The sequence below is a fragment of the Seriola dumerili genome, unplaced genomic scaffold (assembly GCF_002260705.1).
Source record: "Seriola dumerili isolate Sdu_G_001 unplaced genomic scaffold, Sdu_1.0 BDQW01000073.1, whole genome shotgun sequence".
NCBI classification, from domain to species: domain Eukaryota; kingdom Metazoa; phylum Chordata; class Actinopteri; order Carangiformes; family Carangidae; genus Seriola; species Seriola dumerili.
In genome coordinates, this window is record NW_019174328.1 from 1,688,420 (window position 1) to 1,709,623 (window position 21,204).

At 39.4% G+C, this 21,204-nt stretch overlaps 2 protein-coding genes across 2 annotated transcripts; one reads left to right on the plus strand and one right to left on the minus strand.

Annotated features, from left to right (window-relative positions):
• The first annotated feature begins 1,673 nt into the window (after positions 1-1,673).
• Positions 1,674-8,162, plus strand: LOC111220578 (alpha-internexin-like). Its single transcript, XM_022743697.1, has 5 exons — positions 1,674-2,023; positions 3,870-4,100; positions 4,344-4,871; positions 6,943-7,067; positions 7,194-8,162. Exons 1-5 carry the CDS (start codon positions 1,730-1,732, stop codon positions 7,384-7,386), a joined length of 1,371 nt encoding a protein of 456 aa, XP_022599418.1. The 5' UTR covers positions 1,674-1,729; the 3' UTR covers positions 7,387-8,162.
• A 1,004-nt stretch (positions 8,163-9,166) lies between these two features.
• On the minus strand, positions 9,167-19,889 carry pcgf6 (polycomb group ring finger 6). Its single transcript, XM_022743847.1, has 11 exons — positions 19,884-19,889; positions 19,460-19,576; positions 18,730-18,829; positions 16,735-16,831; positions 16,360-16,415; positions 15,426-15,485; positions 14,344-14,461; positions 13,122-13,149; positions 12,446-12,544; positions 10,174-10,260; positions 9,167-10,062 (listed from the first exon to the last, which is right to left on the minus strand). The coding sequence occupies exons 2-11, from the start codon at positions 19,532-19,534 to the stop codon at positions 10,012-10,014; spliced, it is 771 nt and encodes a 256-aa protein (XP_022599568.1). The 5' UTR covers positions 19,535-19,576; positions 19,884-19,889; the 3' UTR covers positions 9,167-10,011.
• Between the last annotated feature and the right edge of the window lie 1,315 nt (positions 19,890-21,204).

Consider the following 21,204-nt stretch of genomic DNA (forward strand, 5'->3'; position numbering starts at 1 on the left):
ATTTCCTGGAGACGCGTCTTTCCATTTGTTGAGCTGTTGTTGTCATGCTTCACTGTGACTGGCCCAGCTGTGTCAGAGTGATGAGATCAGTGATGTGACTGCCTCTCATTTATATTCCACCTCACCCAGCTCTTTGTCACTGCTGCACCTACATGAACCAAAATAGCACTTGGAGAGTCCGTGCACCAAACATCTACCACTTTGGTAGATTTGGTAGGTTGAAATAAACAACTCCAAAGAGACAGTGAACTACCACAAAGATGACCACACAGAGACATAAAATGAAAACAAATAGACAAAACACGACAACAATATGACTCCTATGTAGAGGGGCCTTGTACATGTCTGTGTCCAGGGGCCTGTCACTTTGTAATCCATCCATGAGCAAAGACACCGAGGCCCACTCCTCTTCATAACAGCCTGCAGCATGGTGTGTCCAACAGGGAAACAACTTAGCTCTTGGCAGGCAGGAGTTGACTGCCACCTTTGAACAAACATGGGGTGGACACTGTATTAGAACAAAGTCTTAGGAACCTTTTTTTTCTCCTGCTACAGCTTTACATAAGTGGAGGCATCTTAAGATGATGGGATGGAACCTCTCTGTTCTGCAGCGCAGTGAGATGAAACGTTTGCTGCAGCTGTAGCTGCTTCTCTGTCCTGCCAGAATGTTGTGGAGAGGATGGTTGGTATTGTCCAAGAATGCCTCCATCTTACATTGCATGTGTCTCTCCACAACAGTCCTGAGTGAGTCCAGAGTCCTGCCAAGCACAGACCCAGCCTTTTTGACCAGCTTGTCCAGTCTCTTTGTGTTCATGTCGGACATGATGCTGCCTAAAGACGAAAGACTAAAGACAGACTGCAGCATAAAAGAGTACACTGGCTACCACTGACTGATAAAACATGTGCAGCGTTTCACTGCAGACGTCAAAGGACCTGAGCTTCCTGAGGAAAAAGAGCTGGCTCTGCCCCTTCAGGTAGATGGCATCCATGTTCAGGGACCAGTACATGAGTTCTGTACTGACATCCAGATATTTAAGTCCTTCAGTTACCGTTTGTAGCCTTTTCCTTGTACAGTCATGGAATGTTGTGTCTTTTATACTATTTACAGCATTAACGTAAACAAATGTAGCCTACAGTTTGGGCCTCTTTAAGGATCTGGGACCCTCAGACAGTGGCCCACTTGCCTATACAGCCTTATGGCAGGAACCTGAGAATATGACTCAGATAATCTCTTCTGATAAACATTCAACCAGAGGAGGAACAAAGACAAGACAAGACAAATGTTTTTCTTACATTCGTTTCTTTCTCCAAAGCCACATCCAAGCTGTAATAAAACACCCTCGCTCTCACTGGGAGGTTTGAGGATTGAGATTGATCCATATTGACTGGGACTTTCCTCAGCCACACGGCTCTGTCTGCTGGTATGAGAGGTGAATTGCATGACGCACGTAGCCCGGAGGACTGATGCTCATGTGTGGACGGGTCCATCGTTTGTAAACACCAAATGAAGCCGAGACACCGACGAAATCTTGGAAAATTTACATCAGTGTTTGTTTTGTTCTTTGTAAACAGCAAAACCTCATTCAGCATCCTCACTCGGCACCGGGCTAATATTATACAACCTTGTACGGCCGCGCGTAAAATGGTTCGCTCTGGCTGCAGCCCGCTGTCTATAAGCTGCTGCAAAGCTCTTTAAGTCCCTCAGTTTTATCTCTGACTCACGGCAAAGATGAACTACGGAGACCGCTACACCTCGTCATCCTACCGGAAGATTTTCGGGGATTCTCCCAGGTTCCCCGACTCCTCCACTCGCATTAGCGGCACCTCCTCTCGGTTCTCCTCGGGGTTCAGGTCCATGGCTGCGTCCCGCAACAGCGCGTCCTCCCTCAGCTTGTACAGACGGACCGGACGGTCCTCCACCTCCTTCTCTCCGGTGCCGACCGACTCCCTGGACCTGACCCAGACCTCCGTTGTCAATAATGAATTCAAAGTCATCAGAACTAACGAGAAGGAGCAGCTGCAGGTGGGTGTGCAGGGCTGAAACACTGCCGCACTTCTTGCATGTTGGGTTACTGAAAAACATTTAGAGGTTTATTTAAAAGTGTTTACAGACATTATGATATGAAGTAGCATTAATGCACACGACTTGTCCTGATATATACTGAGTCTATAGTGAATAATAAAACAGGACATTTCATCCAATTTACATAAAACTTCCCATATCAGCTCCACATTTATGGCCAATTAGCTTCAGTTCTGGTGTCTCAGTCCTTGAGTATCAGGTAGTTACTTGCATTTACCTAAAAGAGTAAATCAGTTCATATGAGATGAAAACTAGAATTAAGATCGTCTTTTGTCAGAATGACCTCATTCTGAACTGTATTAGAAGAAACCTGTATCAACATAACATGCTAATATACTACAAACCATACAGACATATTTACTATAATGAAAGGACCAATCAGTTTATTTACTTACAAGATTCACCACCTAATTAACTATTATTTAATTCCCATAAATCTGATGCTCTGTATTATTGCCCACAGATCAGCACCCTGTTATAAATATCATAAGCTGTAACTAAATCACACCAGTAACATGAGGTCAGCTCAGAGTTCACTGACTCTGTTCTGGAGCTTTTGACCATGTCACAGCAGATTGCATTGCTCTGCTGTAGATCTTCCAATTGTCCACGATTCGGAGGGTTTAAGATCGTGTAATACGGTCAAAAGCTTCAGAATAAAGCAAAACCGTCCAAAATCCAAATATACTACCAAACAAATCCTCACAATTAAGAAGCAGGAGCCATTATATATATATTTTTAGCATTTTTGCTTCAGTAGTTTGCTATAAATTTTTGTTGATCAATTAATTAATTAGAAGACCAGCCAGTTTAGCTCTACTTCAGAACAAACAAGTAAGAGGACTTTGAGTTGCGCCTGTCTTCAAGGTTAAGAATAAACTGTGTGGGCGTTGTGGTGGCTTTGTGTGTAAGACGCACAACCATATAATGTGACTGCAATGTCCCTGGTGCCATTCTCCTCCCAGGAACTTTGTTACATGTCATTCTCCCTCTTTCACCACTCGTATCTTGTCACCTCTCTCATGTCCATATTTGAATGAAGGAAAAATGCCTCAAAAATATTTAAAGACAGAAAGAATGAGCACATGTCAGGCTTAACACATTAGTACATTCATTCATTCAGGGCTAATGTTCTCTCTAATACTGTGACGATGAGCTAATATCTGAACCAGGCACGTTATGTTTGGAGAAGTCAAATGCAGGAAGACATACATGTATTTTTTAATACCCATGTACGGTAACGTCAGTTGCATTTGATGTCTCACACCAAAGAGATGAGAGAGGAGAAAGATGTAATGGATGAAGTTTTCTCTTTCTCTTTTCTTTGTTAAGGAAACTGTTCAGATTTAACTCTGCAGTTTTGATTTACCATTTTGCCCTGAAAAAGTGTCTATACCCATCCCAGTGTCAGCAAGGCACACAGAGAAATCATCAGGCTCTCGTTTAGGTGGACGGATGCTTTTCTTCAGTTCATCCCAGTTTTAAAGCTGCACACCAAATTTAAAGCTGCAATAATCAATAGCAACCTGTTTGCCAACATGTTAGCCACATCAACAGTTTTAAAGTGGTAATATGTCAGTGCTGTGTTTCTAGATTGTTATGCTGCCCTCGAGTGGTAAAAAAAATGTAAAAAAATTGTAATTTATTAATAGAGACACAGAGTGTTGAGACATATAAGCAGTTAAAATAATTGGATTTGTAAGTTTGGATGGTAAATGATAGTAGCCATCTGTCCCCAGTAGAAGACTTTGTGTGATGATAAACAAGCATTAATCCTGTTGTGTAGGGTCTGAACGACCGCTTCGCCATGTTCATCGACAAAGTGCGGAACCTGGAGCAGCAGAACAAAGTGTTGGAGTCGGAGCTGGTGACCCTGAGGCAGAAGCAAAGCGAGCCGTCCCGCATCACTCACCTCTACCAGCAGGAGATGAGGGACCTGCGGTCACAGCTGGACGAGCTGAGCAGGGACAAGAATCGCATTCTGATCGAGAGGAACAACATGGAGGACGAGCTGCAGGTAAAACCACCGGGTAGTTTTGGAAAGGATGAGTATGTAAGGAGAGGTTTTCTTCTATTGTTTTTTTATTTGCTGTGTCCTGTTAGTATTTACTGCTACAAAGCCTACTTTTATTTAGTTTTTATCTTACCTTTTCTCCTCGTCAAATCAAAAAGGGAGCTGCGAATTGTATTGTATTTCACAACTTACTTGCCCATTCGCTCACCTCTTATCTCTTACCTTCCCTCTCATTTCATATTTCAGAAGCTCAGTGTGAAGTATGAGGAGGAGTCGAGGGCAAGGGAGGAAGCTGAACAGACTTTGAAGTCTTTCAGGAAGGACGTGGACGACGCCGCAGCTGTCCGCCTGGACCTTGAGCGCCGGTTGGAGTCGCTGATGGATGAAATCTCCTTCCTGAAGAAGGTCCACGACGAGGAGATGCAGGAGCTGAGCAGCTTGATGGAAGCACAGCAGGTCTCCGTGGAGGTTGAGCTTGCCAAACCGGACCTCACCTCAGCTCTGAAGGAGATCCGCAACCAGTATGAGTCCATCGCCTCCAAAAACCTGCAGTCGGCCGAGGAGTGGTACAAGGGCAAGTTTGCCAGCCTCAGCGAGCAGGCAACCAGGAGCAATGAGGCCATGAGGGCCAGCAGGGAGGAGATCAATGAGTTCAGGAGGCAGCTGCAGTCCAAGACCATCGAGATGGAGACTCTGAGGGGCACCAACGAGTCTCTGGAGAGGCAGATCACAGAGATGGAGGATGCACACAACACTGAAGTCACAGCACTGCAGGCAAGAATCACAGTCATTATAAAGAACAGTGGGTGTTCTCTAAGTGAGAGGATACACACTATCAACCAGGAGAACATACTGTATGTTAGCGTCCATGTTGCTTTGAGCTTTACTGTACCCCTGTCTCCTCAGCTCTCATGGTATCTAGCAGGGCAAGAGCCAGGATTTTAGAAACACACACAAGTTTCATTTTCTTCTCTTCATTCTCTTCATTTTTCTTCTTCTCCTGAAAATGTAAGTGTTGGTCAAGCTACTTGGAAAGTGAAGTGAGCTAAGCTAACAGTTTCTCCAGAGACATGTAGCAAGCTAAGCTACACCAACATGGCAACAGTAGTTTACTACATCAGAAGCTACTGTTTTATTTTATTTATTGAGCAGTCAGTCAAACTGATACGCAGGTAGACATTGTTCAGTTGTTTATTAGACAATAACCTGTGGTTGTTAATCTCACTGCTCCAAAACCAGAAACAAAAACAACATGCTCCACATAATGACCAAATGTAGGTGTGGAGAGTATGTGTGTGTGTTGCCTCGTTTTTCTATATTCATGGGGTCAGAAAACCGGGACCCCAGTATACGCAAGGGGTCCGACAGCTTTTGTGGGGACCATACGTTGGACCACCCCAAGTTTTTTATATTGAACCTTTCTGTTAGTACCCACAATTGAGATGAGCAGAATCATTTTGTTAGTTTGCTGGATTCCCGGCTCATACTCGACATTGGGGACTTCCTGTTGTGTGTGGTTAGCTAACAGCTTTACTCAAGCTGTGACATAATTCATGGCAAACTTGACCGTGAGATCTGCTCACTTCCAATCTTATTACTGTACAGAGTTGTCGACAGAAATGACCTCCATGTAGACTGTAGCAGGTGACTTGGACCTGAGAGCACATGACTTTCGTTTCTCTGGGTTTTATTGTATTTTAGTCTGCACTTCACTAATAATGAGGAAGTTTGGTACCTGCATTGTAGCACAACATGGGTAATTGTGACTTACACACCACTCACTGTTCTGATTCTTCTTCTTTTTTACAGAATTATTCAAATACCTACAGATTGATTAATCACTTCAGATTGATGGCTTACCTCTTAATTAATCTCAGCACTTATTGGCTAGCATTAAATGAGAAGATCAATACCACTCAGCTGTATGCTAAATAAGAAGCTTCAGACAGGAGACAGTTATCTTAGCTTATCTTATCTTAGCATAAGTTTATCTTAGCATAGAGATTAGCCTCATTAACTGTGTGGTGGCTTCACAACTAGTGACCTCCTGTTTTTATACTAAGCTAAGCTAAGATAACTGGCTGCTGGCTGTAGCTAGATAAGAAAGTGTATTTCCAAAAAGTGTCTAACAATTTAAAATTAGGTTAGACAGGAAGAAAAGGTGCTGAGTTTAATTAATATGCAAATCACCAATCAGGGCAGAGTAATTAATGAGCGAGTATTACTTATTATTAGTTCTGTCAGCAAGAGAGTAAATAAACTCATTCCCAAAATGTGAATTATTCCTTTTGCTACAAAAAGCAGAAACAGTAAATTTATATATAAAAGAAAGCACTGATGCTTCCCAGTAAAATGCGATAAAATATATTTATGAAATAGAGGGAAATTAGAATTAAACCATTCCTGTCTGTAATAAAAAACCTGTCTCAAATAAAGTTATGGCTCTCTCCTCAAAGTTTGACAGCTCAGTGTCAGTAACAGATCGTCTCATTCAGGTTCAAGGTCCGAAGTCAAGAAATTTAGTGTGTGGTAATCACTTTAACAAGCCTCTGTAACTTACTGAAACAGTTCTTAGTGAATTAACCCTGCATGTCGATTAGATTAACCTCTGATCTGCTAAATCGGATACAGGAAGTCCATCTGCTTTCACTGGCTTCTCAGAGAAAGCTCCAAAAGGTTATTTTATTCCTTCAAGGAGAAAAGGAAGTTATGCCACAGAGAAACCAGTACTGTTGTAGATTAAGAACAGTCAATATACATGTATATGTTAGGTAAGTGAATTTATTAAGAAAACTATGTTTAGACACGACTGATAATTTCTGCTGTCTCATTTCCAATGTAACAGGACACTATTGGCCACCTGGATACTGAGCTGAGGAACATGAAGGGTGAGATGGCCCAGCACCTGAGAGAGTACCAGGACCTGCTCAACGTCAAGATGGCCCTGGACATAGAGATCGCTGCCTACAGGTGCTGACTGGATTAAAGGACACACCCAACAAAACATGGCGACTTCCTGACCAGCGGACTCATTTAAAGTCTTAAAGCTTTGTGAGGTGTATTAAGTCTGTCATTTCTTTCTTTTGGTCCTATAAGGAAACTGCTGGAGGGGGAGGAGACTCACTTTAATTCAGGGATGTCTTTCAGTGCTGCCAGCTACAGCTTCCAACCCCGAGCCTCAGCCAGCTCCTCCAGGAGCAGCCAGAGGGAGAAAGACGGAGCCAAGAAGGAGAGCTTCAAGGAGATGAGTGAGGATAAAGATGAGGCGGACATCAACTCCAACAACTGAAGACATACACACAGGGCTATCTGGAAAGAGATATACTGCACATGTAGTGAGTTCATAGTAAGGTACTGTATTTGTTAAGGACAATAATACAAGTGTTTTGCAATTAGAGCTGAAAGTCAGTATTTTGGTGATAATATCTGGTAGTACATAATTTGACATTTTTCCTTGGGAACAGGTCTCAGTATTAAGATGGTTTTTGGACTCTATTGAAATAAAAAGAGGGTTGTCGCTACTATAAAGTTGTAAAACTTCAACATTAAACAAAATTAGCCAACCTGGAAATCTATATCAAGTGTACTGTACAGTAACAGATATGTGACTAAGCACTGTTCCTGGATGAATTTCCATCTGTGTAAAATTGCACTGAAACCTGTGTTCCAGGTGAGAAAAAAAAGAGAGATTGCCCACACAGACTTTCATAAGAGAAAGACACAAATGTTAGTGTAGTGCCACGTGTCTGTTGTTGTCAATGAACGTTGAGTTTAAAACACTTTGGGCACATAGTGTATGTGGATGATGTCAGTGTCTGCTGGCTTTTTGGTTGCACTGTTGCAGACATTATGAAGTGTAGATTACCCCACTAACATGATCAGTGTTGCAGTACAGTATTCTGTACTGGAAAACCTTATAGTGACAGAAAGAATAGCTAGCATGGATTATTACAATGTGCTTCAGTATTGAAAATATTCAACGCATCAAACAGTACATGTAGTCCAACTGTCCAATGTGTACACCTACTGGAAATTTCAATTGCGCTGAATAATGCATTGAATAAAACGACATGACTGACAAACTGGTCTCCATGTTTCTTTATCCAAGTCAGCATATTCACAAATACACGAGGATGATCATCCATTCTGCCTCCACTTAGATGTCAGCCTCCACTAGTTCAGACCACACAGGGTAAGAGCCTCAGCTCGTTATATTTTAATGATTTAATACCCATAATTCTACTGTTTTCTCCACCCAATTCTTAGGATTTGCAAAACTTTGAGTTTTTCCTATCATTCTGTAGATGTGGTTAGTGACTCACTCAGTCACCTTTAAGATGAAGAACTAATTCAGCATAGAAAGATATTAAACTAAATAATACATGCTGGTAGACTTTTATCAAAGGAAGTCAATCAAACAACTACAAAGAGACAATATGACCAATCAGAAGAGAGGAGGCTGAGTCTCTCTTCTGATTGGCTGACTGTTTTCTGAGTGACCCAATAAAAATACAGCAGATTTCAGGTAAACACTCAGAGAAACCAAATCCTGCAAGGTTGGATGGTGGGTCCATGTGGGCGGGGCTTTGGGCATGGCTGAGAGCCGTGACTGCTTTGTTGTGACATCACAAAGTTACAAGTCGTGACGGCTGGTTTTAAGGCTCAGTTTCTGAATACAGGCTGTGTGCATTTCTCTGTGGACTGAGGCTTTGATACTTTCATAGTATTAATATAGAACCTAGACCTGCTGTATAATCAAACAACACATGGACATCTACCTTTAGACTATATGGGACCTTTAAATAAGCAATGTAACTATTAATAATGTACAGGTTATTATAGCCAAGAATGAGGGCTTTAAATTTGAGTCTTAAAAGATTTGAACTGTTTTACAAAATGTGTCCCACTTCTTTGAATCTTCCTGCCTGATCCAAGTTTCTAAACCCACCCCTACAAAAGGAAACATGGATGACTTAGGAAACACTTTTCAGTTGTGCTTTTATTTATTAATTCAAACTGACAAAAGCAAACAGGAAAGCTATTTTTAATAAACTATCAAAAGACTTCTTTATACACACACCCTATAAATTAATGTTTTTGACTCTGAGTTGTACTGCCAGCTAATATTTATCAAGTCAGTTGTATTAAATTACACGAGCAGACGCTCTATAGAAAAGTTAATAGCCCTTAAATTAAATGTGTAGATCACCAAGAAGCAAGCTGGACTTAAAGATACTATGCAAATCTAAGCTCGTACACACGCATGTGCACGCGCGCGCACGCACACGCACACACACACACACACACACACACACACACACACACACACACACACACACACACACACACACACACACACACACACACACACACAGCTTTGGTAGTGGTAGTCCTTTTGTTTCAAGCCCTTTAGATCAGAAGTATCTATCTGAAATCACAGTCAACACTTGAAATCATAAATACAAACAAATAAGAAACAGGTCCCTGGTTTATAAAAAGAGAGTTAAACTAGACTGATGCAGCTTGTGTTGCCTTTACAGACACTTCCACACTCACTAACAGTAAAGTCCAGTTTAAGCAACAGCAGAAGTGTAGAAGTCACATTCTTGTGGACTGGAACCACACTGATCATGGCAGTAGGAACAGAAATTTATCATTTCCACTTGTCAGGTAAAATTCATTTTTAAATGCTGGCACTTCGGTAAATCAAACGTATGTACCTGTCATCTTTAGAGTTGAACATTTGATGCTACAGTGTTTCAGAGTTTAGAGTTCTTGGACGTGGTCTATCAACACATCCAAGACAGTCAGGAAGCAGTTATAATGCAAATGTAGACACTTTACTCCACATCATGAGTCTGATGAAGAGAATCAAAGTCTAACAAGACAGTTCATTCCCTCAGGAGGTAACTGCTCAAGACTCGGAGGGCAGGACCAGACCGAAGTGAAGCACCAACAGACCGTCCTGAAGCAAAATGGAAACAAAACAAAAGGATCAATCAACATGATCAGTATTCCTATGAAATTTCAATTATTACAATTGTGGTTTGTTCCAGTGTGTGTCTCTGGCTCTTACCTGCAGCGCCTCTTCACCCAAAGAGTTCTGTATGTCTTTGAGTGACTGGTAGTGATCGAGGAGGTGATCTCCACAAACCACGTCCACCTGCAGGACACACAGAAACATTTCAATCAGAAAGAGCTGAGTCCCAATTTGATGGGACAAATTATGAGTGCTTGAGAATTTCAGATTATGGATTAGTTTTGACCAGACTAAACCTTCTACACATCTACACACTGCCACATCAGAAATGCAGGGGACACATTTATCTAACAAAAAACACTAAACACACACAGGAAATGCCTCAGATATTTATGACAAACTGGATGGAGATGATGGGGTAGACTAAAACATCTGCTAGTTGATTCTAATACTAAAAGTGTTATTGGAACGCAAGAATTTAAAAGGGAAAAGTTACATAACTATTGTGACCTCTGCTACAATGAACAGTGCCCAATGATTCCTCTCCCTCTGTCCTGTCCAGGTTTGTCCAGACAGGCAGGCGCAGTGAAGCCAGGAAATCAGTGTAAGCTGCTAATCCTCATCCACGTGTTACTAAATACAAAATGCACCCACTCCTGAACTCTGTCTGTTAAACTGACCGCGCTTGAATATTTCTGTCTGTGCTCTGAGCAAAGGAAAACGTCCACATCTGATCCTGACACTAACATTTGTGATCATCAGCCTCCTCTTACAGCTCTGAGACAGACATATGGTATCACTGCATTAATAATTTGATTGTAATCAGATTACGGTTGTCCTCAATGAGTGTCTGCCGTCCTTTAGACGATGGCAGCCTGCTGAGTTTTGACCTGAGCGGTTGACCTTTCTATTTTGGGCTCTGATTGCATTCAGCAGTTGTTTCGTCTCCGCACTGTCCACATGTGCATTTCTGTTCCCTCTTGTTTTCCCACTACTATTTCTCTTTAGGTCTATTGTTTCTCTCTCTTTCCAGCTAGATAGTTAAATGAGTTTTAATCATGGAGGAGGTACAGCTGACATATGTTCACCCATAGAGATACATGTGGTCCGATCTGATGTTGATTTGTGTAACACTGACATCGTGCCACTTCTTTCAATAAGATAATGATAAAGCTGACTTTCACATTGTCCGGTGTTGCTGTAATTTACTGACAAACAAGCAAATTAATCAAATTAAACACATCACACATCCGTTTTATTTCTCTGTTTTCAGCTATCCTGCCTTTATCAGGATTGTATCCCAGTCCAATACGTATATACTTATATGTGTTGTATTAACCCTTTTGCTACATACAAGGTCCAATGATTACAATAATCATTTCACATACTTTTTAAAATATGTAAAATTATTGCGACAACTACTGTAACTTCAAAAACCTGTAGCTGATTTGTTAAATCGATTTACATATTGCACATGAAGCATCATGTAGCTTGTTTGACACAAGTCAGTTGCCACACATAGCGACTCCTGACTGCACCACACATGCAGGAGTAGTAGTCAGGCTACGGTAGCCAGGATGTGCCAATCAAAGGAACATGTGATACAACTGCTGCTTTTCTGGAGAGCTGATGTCCAACACTGGCAAATAAAACTGAAACATATCTTGACAATGTCAACATGCTGTGTGGGCAATCTACATGATTTTCTTGGCCATATGCTTCATGTCGTGCTGAAAGGTGAACTGTCACCTCAGTCTCAGGTCGCATGCACTCTGGAGCCAAGGCCCTTCTTACCTGGTGACTCAGTTTAGTTAGACGGCAAACTCTAGAAAGAGTCCTGATGTTTCCAGGCTTCTACAATTTCACGATTTTTGAGGCCACTGCACTTCTGTTTTATATTGTTCTGATATATTCCTCACCACTGTTTTATCATGGAGGTCTACAGAGTTTGTTGGACTTCATGGTTTGGTTTTTGTTCTTATATGCAATGTGAATTGTGGGACCTTACATACACAGGTGTGTGTCTTTGTAAACTGTGTCTAATCAATTCAGTTTGCCACAGGTGGACTCCAATCAAGTTCTACACACTTCTCAAGGATAATTAAAGCAAACAGGAGGTCCCTGACCAAAACCTGGAGCCACAAGAAAAGGCTCTGACTAAAATACAGTTCAGATTTTTAATAAATATGCAGAAGTGAAGGAGTCTAAACACTAGTCTGATCCTGGGCACTGTGCATGCCTACACTACACTGTAATGCCGACTGCCTTCTGCTGTCCTGCTTCCAAGTTTGTCTAAAGCAACAATCAGGATCAGGACTGTAGTCATGTCAGTTGGTTAACTGATTAGCTGTAAGCCTGGCAGACTCACCTGGCAGGTTGGGCTAAGCTCCATCTTCCTCCTGATGAACAACTCCACGTGGCGGATCGTGGCCTCACCAGACACACGGACATACGGCCTCTCTAATGGCTACACAGGAACAGGATGGTCAGGGAAGAATATACTGTATCACAGACTTTCAGACGAGTGACATTCGTTTAAAACTGTGTTTTAACATGTCATTTAAAACTGTGTAACCTTGAGAAAACAAGGTGGCTTCACTACTTTAACCCTGAAGTTGAGTCTGTTATTACACAGAACAAGTGTTTTGTCTTCAATCTTATTTAATCCCACACAATTATTCTCATTTAAAACCTCATTTATTACTGAAAATTTTCACTTAAAGATCACTGGCCTCCCCGACAGTAAACTGCTTGTTACAGCAAATAAGCAAATAGCTGCTGAAGACAGTAGAAAAACTAGCAGCTAAAAACTAAGAGACCAGTGCTAAAACGCCACAAAATATTTTACAGTTAAAGTACAAGTGAAGTAAATTTAAATGACCCTAAAAAATAATGCAATGCAATATCTGACAGACTCTCTAATCCAAAGAAATCCAGGGTGCAGCTTTATCTAGTTATCATCCATCTTGTCTTAATAGTTTCTGTTACAGTGCACTATTATGATCTTATAAGACCTAATAAATATTTAAAATTTAGATCATTACCTTATAGTTGTTAATGCCTTCTTCAGCCCTGAAAAAAAAACAAGAGTCAACGTAAATACATTTTTTGTAGTGAGCAGGCAGTCGGTGTAAGACAACAGGACCATCTGGTGACATGTCTAAGTAACTGCATGGTAATGTCATTCATTTTCTACAACATGTTTGCCAGGAGCCAAACTCAGGTCAGTCTACAGACTAAAAGCAAAGCACCAGGGGGGCGTATGCAGAAATGATGCATACACACAAAAGTCATGTGTATGCCATTTCCCGCATATAAATTGATATTTATTAACACAGAATGTGCAGTGTGAATGTGCACATGCCACGCACTGACCATGTGTACACACAGTTTTCCAAAGTGATCCAAGTTAGTTACAATAATTGTGTTTGTGTGCTCAATGTTTACTTTAGCATTGATTAATATCCTTGTTATTTATTGTTTCTGTAAACTGTTTCCATACTATTTTAATATTTACTAATCACAATTTTAGACACCTGTCTGGAGCCTAATGAAGGAGATAAAACAAGACTTTACATTTGGAGTGATTGAACTGAAGTTTAGTGATGCAATTTTTTGCCTCCCATTTGTGCAATCGTGCACGTGCCCAATTTCTCAATGAGTGAGATTTATAAAGTGGGACCAATGTGTACGCATGGATTTATAATTCTCACGAAAAGAACATGTATGCATATTTCTGGTTTTGTGCGTACACATAGTTTTTGTGATGAATCTACAGAGTTTTATACTTCTAGCACCAAGTCCTGGAAATACAATTTGTGACCTCTTATTTTTTAGATATTTATATATATATATAATTATTTATACCTGTGACAAGTCCAATGGCGGCCAAGAAAATACCTCTTATTTTTTATAAATTTCAACATCATGCAAAGAAAAGAAAAGAAAAGAAAAAAGAAAAGAAAAGAAAAGAGGACAAAATCGCTGTTACTTGAGTGTGCCTGAAAGTACCAGATGCTGAACTTCCTCTGTATCATCCCGACACCACATGTGGCTAACTGACTCGTTAAAACATCCCCCAGTGAGGGAAGACTGAAAATACCATGATATGTTTAGCTAGCGAGAAACAGTTGAGTACAGGTAATTAAATTGGATTATTACAACTACAAACTACATTGTGTTTTTATCTCAGTTGTATAGGGCCTTTAAATTATATATAAATGTCTAAGAGGCTGAGCACCTTGTATAGCAGTAATGAATCCTTACCCTACAAACTCCAGCAGCAGAGATATATCCAGCTCAGGGGGGATGGTGAACACAGACTGAGGAATGTTATCTTTCTTCTGCCTCTTTGACACAACAGGACCTGGAGAGGTGATCATTACTGCAAAGGTGCAAAGAGAAAACACAGACGAATCGCTTCAGTGACCAACTTTATGAATTTTCAGATTTAATGTCAGGTCAAGTTCGTTATTTAAATAGCACCAAATCATAACAGAAGTTTATCTCTGGGCACCTCTCATGATGTGCGGGTCTAGATTGTACTCTTTATTTACAGAGACCCAACATTCCACTGTGAGAGAGCACTTGGCGACAGTGGCAAGGAATTCAGATCTCAGATCAGATTCAGGGGTAAAAACAGGGTCAGAATTCATACTTGTTACTTCGCACACAGTATGGGTTTTACACATAGTGTTCTGCTTCGTGTCTGCACACATGTTCACAAAGCACTACTTTCCTTTTTTGTGTTACCACACCACTGATTTTGTTCACAATTTGTTCAGATTTTATTCACAGTCATACTTTTATTTTTTCTTACAAATAGAAATCTTTTCTACACATGTAAAAGCTTCAATATCTCGTGCAGATTTATTTTAGGGGTTTACAAAGGTTGATTTACAACTACAAATTCACAAACTGGAATTATTTGTGATCATTACGCCACAAACTCAAAATCTTTCTGAGTGTAATTTACTTTCTCCTATTAGAATAATAAAGAGGAAAAGTCCCCAGCAGTTGTTCCCCCATTTTGAGGACCTTTGTTCTTGTCTTTATGCTTCCAGTGAAGACCCCACTAATCCCAGTCTGATGAAACATAGGCTGTGTTTCAGTGTCATCAAGAATACTCTGATTGGACAGAGGGGGCACTGCAGTGACAGGCAAAACATTTATTACTTAGAAATTATTTGGGAGCCTCTCTGCAGTATGTAGAGTAACAATGCAGTTAAGTCCACCAAATACTTTGATATTGAATACCTTTCTACAAAGAAGGAAAGTGACATTACTGCATGTTACTTTACACAGCTTATACACTGTTTACTTAAACATTTAATGCAGAACTATTTTACCTGGTTTTGGCACCTCCAGCCCTCTCTCTTTGTAGAAGTTACACATTCTCTCTCGTTCAACTGTAGAAAAAAAAAAAAATTACATTAAATACATCTAACTATACATAAAGTATATAACAAAACTTAGTATGCAATATCACTAAAACATTAAATGATTCAAAATTGCACCATATTACATTATTTCAAGTTGAAGTGTAGGCTTAATGATCTTATGTATAATTAAAAACAAACAGGTAAAAGATGAACTTGAACACCTGTAAGCAACGCCACAAAACTAATTACACAAGTGACTTCCAGTTAAACCTAGTTTTACGAACGAGGATGTAAAAGAACGTGTGGACACCACAACTTCATCAGTTCTGTCCTGGGTTGTGTCTAATGCAACTCGTGCATTAACCTCAGGACAATGATTATCTGTGCCAATATGTAGGTCTAGGCACTATGGATGCAAGTTTGTTTACCCCAATACTAAATGAAAAGATGACTCCCAGTCTCAAGAAGCTTGGCAGGAGAGAACTGTCTGGATTTTAAAGTGGAAGGCAGAGGAGCAAACCCCCTCCTGCAAAGAGCAGCTGAAAAGACACGTCTATGTGGAATGACAGAACATGTCCACAGGTTTGGGTATCATCCAGCCCTGGAGGATCTAATCTGCCATCAAAATTAAAGGTGGACACACATAATATAAAAAAAATAAAAGAACTGAATCCCACTAATGAGGGGTGAACTGACTTTTGTTGCAGTTGGTTCTTTGATATGGAGCTTTCATTATTGTTTATCTAGTCAGACATTTCTGTTTTTCAAATTAATCAGCTCCAGTATTTTTAGCCAAATTTGTCTAAACTGTATAAAATGGACAGGACTTGTAAGTACTTAACCTTTTAGTGATACTGACCAAGGGTGTACTCAGTTTTTTGTACATTGTGCACATACTTACGCTCCTCCAAGAAGGGAACCATTTTGTAAACAATATCCTGCAGTTGTCTGTCCAGCCTGCAGGAAAAAAAGCATTTGAAGCTTAACAGACTTACAGATCTGAGTGAGAGCAGAGTTCATAAATTATAAAAATCATTGAAATCATAAATTTCAAACACTTTTTGAATTCTTCAGGTCAAAATCTCCTTTGACAATAAACTTTAAACAAGTTGATGCATTCCAATAATGCATTCCAATTTGCAAAACTATTCTTGTAGGATTTTTTCCATTCTTTTCTCTTAACTAACTCCAATTGAACTTTCAAAAACATCTGGTCATTTTACAGGCACAGAGGGTGAAACAAATCACCAGACACTTCAAGAATGAGCGGGCCTACCTGATGTTGTAAAGGGGCTGTGTCTGGTGGACAACAATGCTGCATGTGGGACACCTGTTGCTGTAGAAGAAGTGCTTCACAATGCAGCTTTTACAAACTGGGAAAAGGTTAAACACAAAACAATAGGGGACACAGTCAGGAGTCAAGTATGTGACAGCCAGACTAATATGGACTTTTGGGGCTGAGATACATTAATATTTGAATCTAAATAATCTTATGACTATACGTATATCAGCTGATATTCATTATGTCTGCACATGAACATGTTTGATACGGATCCCTTAAATCTGTTTGTTAAAGAATTGTGATCAAAACAAACAGTGAAGAGGATGTTTTGCTGTAGAAAACTTGTCAACTGCCTCTGCTGGACAAACTATGTAATGGAGACAGTTTAACTTGATATAACATGTCTTTGGCTTCTTGATACTGAAATTTCTTGTTAATTACTGGCCAATATATATACACCGATACTGATTTATCAGTGATAAGCTAATATTGGCCGATTGTTGTATGGTCTGGTTTAACTCTGGCATATGTGGACATCAGGTGAGAGGTTAAATGCATCCAAAGTTCAGACCTTTATTGTATATCAATCACCATGTTGTCCATCTGCCTTACCATATCCCAGAAAGTCAGGTTTCCAAAGGAGAAACCAAATCAATGCTTATACGTTGCTATGCACTCAGTGACAAAAGCACGTATCAGATTAAAGTGCCCATGTTATGTTTTTGGGTTTTTTCCCTTTGTCTGTGTTATATAGCTATTGTGTGTATGTAACAGGGCTGCTAAGTTACAAAGCCCAAAACATATCAAGAATTGCAATGATTGCACAGACAGGAGACATCCTTATTAGACGGGCTACTTCAGTAAGATTGTGCAGTCAGCATTAGAAAGTCCACTGAATGGCTGCTTTTTCCATATGTACCACAGAGACGTTTATGGGCTTAATGAATGAATGAACAATCGTTATTTACATTGCGCTTTTTACAGCAGAGCCATCTCTAAGACACATGGCAAACACACACTAAAACTGGCAATGCTGTTAAAGTAAGTCAGCTTATCAAGAATATTGGAATGAATACATGCTGCTAATTCAAGTTTTGATTTGGTTTTAATTTCAATTCTTGTAAATATTTCAATTTAGAACTAATGCCATTTTAAATTGAAATGTGTAATAATATATTATATAATATTTTACTGATGCAGTATGTAATTTGGTTTTACAAATGTGGTTTTGTTTATATATTTTAAGCTGTGTCACCAGTTTGTCCTTTTATTCTTTGATTATTTTCTCGATTATTTTCCTTTTAATACCGAACTTTTATTTCTGGTTATTCATTTCATTTCTGCTTTTATTTCTGGTTTTACTCACTTCCAAACATCCCCTCTCTTTTAGCATTTTATTATCTTATCTTTATCACTCTATCCTTATCTTTGCGATTCATGATAGCATTTCCTCAGTTCCTGTTATTGTCTTATTTCTATTGATTTTATTCATTACTTGGTCATTTATTGTTCTGTGTGTAAATGTGTGTATTGTATTGTGTTTTTATTGCTTTTATTCTGTAAAGCACTTTATTTTGCATTGTTTGTATGAAAAGGGCTACACAAATAAAGTCTGATTGATTGATTGATCGATCGATCGATCGATCGATCGATCGATCGATCGACCGTTTTATAGAGCAGGTAGAGGAACCAGCAAGGGCAACATCAGAACCATGAATAAATGTTCTCATCATTCAGGAATACAGTAGGTATAATCTTAAATGGGCTAAAACGCACAAGAAGCCTAATTCTCCTTCACAATAATTCATTACATGTTACAATCTGGTAGTTAAACTTAAATTAAATATGTAATAATTAAGATCAGTGTATATGATGGAATAGTGGCATTAAAAGGTTCCACAGCAGACGCCAGACCCTATCATTGTGGAAAGCCCCGGATTAACCATCCACTTGACTGAGGAGTAAAAGATGACCTGTGTTGTAACTTACATGTGTGCAGGCACTCTGTGATGGTGGTGGCATCGATGAGGAAGCCGCAGCACAGGGCGCAGCGGATGTATGGATAGAACTGGTTGAGGGGGAGCTTGGGCTGTGGGGACATAAACAAATCACAGTCAAGAGGTACAACTTTACAATATACATACAAGGCTGAGGAAGTTCATTGTAAAATTATGCATAATATATACACCTGGCCAAATTTTCAGATATTGATTCCTCTTGTACCTTTTGAAAACATGATTTAGAAACAATTTCTCATCTATTTTTTGAGTGTGAAATATCCCAGAATAATATCTCTCTACTCCTTCAACCTTAAAAATATTATTTATCACTATGATAATCCAAATGATGGCAATCTGAATTTTTACCTGACTTCATAATTCTGAATGCAAAATTCTTTATCCACAAACAAATCAATTCCTTAATTGTTACCTTTCCTCCTAGGTTTTATATATAGTGGTGTATTTATGTCCCCCTGTGATTTTTTATTCTTTTTTTCTTTTTACATTTGCATTACTTTTATGTTCATCTGTGTTCAACTTATGTCATTTAAGTTCTGGTTTTATGTGTTATGAAAACTTTACAATTAAAAAAGTAAGTTTATAATTGGTTGGTGGTTGGTTGGTGCATGTTTCAGATCAGGACAGCGTCGGACAGCTGTCGGGAAGGGCGAAAATAAACGTCTTTGTTGTAAATAAAGCAGAGTAAAGACAACAGGTACCTCGTCCTCTGAATCGCTGTCTGATGTGTGAGTTGACCCCTCATGACTCCTGCGTCCACATGGAGGCGATGACATCCCCAGCGACTGCCAACGACTCTTCGACGAACTCTCTCTTTCCTTTCTCAGGTAAGAGAACAAAATGTCAAATAAAACGCTTTCTCTTTAAGTACAACGTAGCTCCAAACGTCGAAGATATGTTTTACTTGCCGGTGACTTGCGTTGACTTAGCAACGCTTGGCTTCCTGGTTAACGTTAGCTTGCTTACTATAAAAACATAAACATATGTACAGCTAGCGTTAAAGCTTATTCGACTAATTTGGCTAGGTTAAAAGGTTTAACGCGTCCGTGCTGACACCACAAAAGTACGCTTCATCACGAAGTAAAAGTGCTTCCAATCTTTACTTTGTTGCTTCTTCACACTCACGTTAGCGACTCAATTTCCCTCGCTCGTACTACGTGAGCGGCAACAACAAGACGACTTCCGGTCTGAGTCTTTCATAATAAATGTGACTTGACCCGGCTTGACCAGAAAAATGAATAAATTATACGTCTAAATCTAAATACACCTGTACTTTGTCCTCAAATTGTTTTTTTCCCAACATTTCTTTATTGAACTTGATTTTTTAGTTTAAGAACAATACAAACACGGAGCAAGAAGGCACATATAAGTGCAAAAATACAACATATATGATAATAAATAAACAATAATGAGTAAAATTATTTGACAATCACAAATAATAATAATAGAAAATACATAATTTGAAGAAAAAAAGGGGGGGGGGGCGGCCTATATAGCTGTCAATTCAGTTCATTGTTCCATCCTTCTACTTCAATATTGTTACATTTCAGATCAGGACGTTACAAAAGATGTTCCAAATGTCCCAAAACTTGTCAAGTTGGTATTTGTAATGTAACTTATCTTTTCTGATGCAAAAGTCATTGTGGAATTGTACAGGTTGTCTTTCAAGAAGCAGATGTTGAGTAAGGACCTGGATATTTTTAGATGTCACAAAATCATCTGTGTAAATATTCAATATACACAATTTAGGGTTCCCATCGTTATTTAATTTGTAGTGTGTGTAAAACACTGGCCCAAACCCACCAAAGCCTCCAATAAGAGTAAAATAGAGAAATATATAGAATAGCATTTAGCAATATGGTGCATTCAATTTGACAAATTTGCTTTCAGAGAATGAGGGGACTCAAATGGGGTTAGACCTGCAGCATAAAATATAAAAAAAAATAGTAACTCGGTAATCCCAATCACATGTAACAAATTCGATACATTTATTTTGATGACACAATTACATCTTTTCCGGGAATTGCGATGCATGGAGAAGAAGGTTCTACTTTGATTTAGCCAGCAGGGGGCGCTCGAAGCATTAATTAAATCGATGCAATAGTTACAATAAGTCACTTTTCTTTATTCCTGTATTTGTGTCTGCCTACACTACTTTGTGTTTTTCTATTTGTTCATTTTAATTTATTTTTGTTGGTGTCACAATGGGAAGATATTGCTTTGACTTACAGGTAGACACATATGGTAATTAACCCCTGAGATGCCTATGTGTGACCAGGTTTAAAGCCAACATTTTGTGTGTGATTTTTTTCCCCATGATAATAACTTTTGATATGGAAAATTGATCGACTCATTTTCACCTTTCAGCACTCAACACAGCCATAACAATTTAGTAGACACACCAAATAAATGTATTTTCTTTATGGTGTCAAATATATCAACTGTT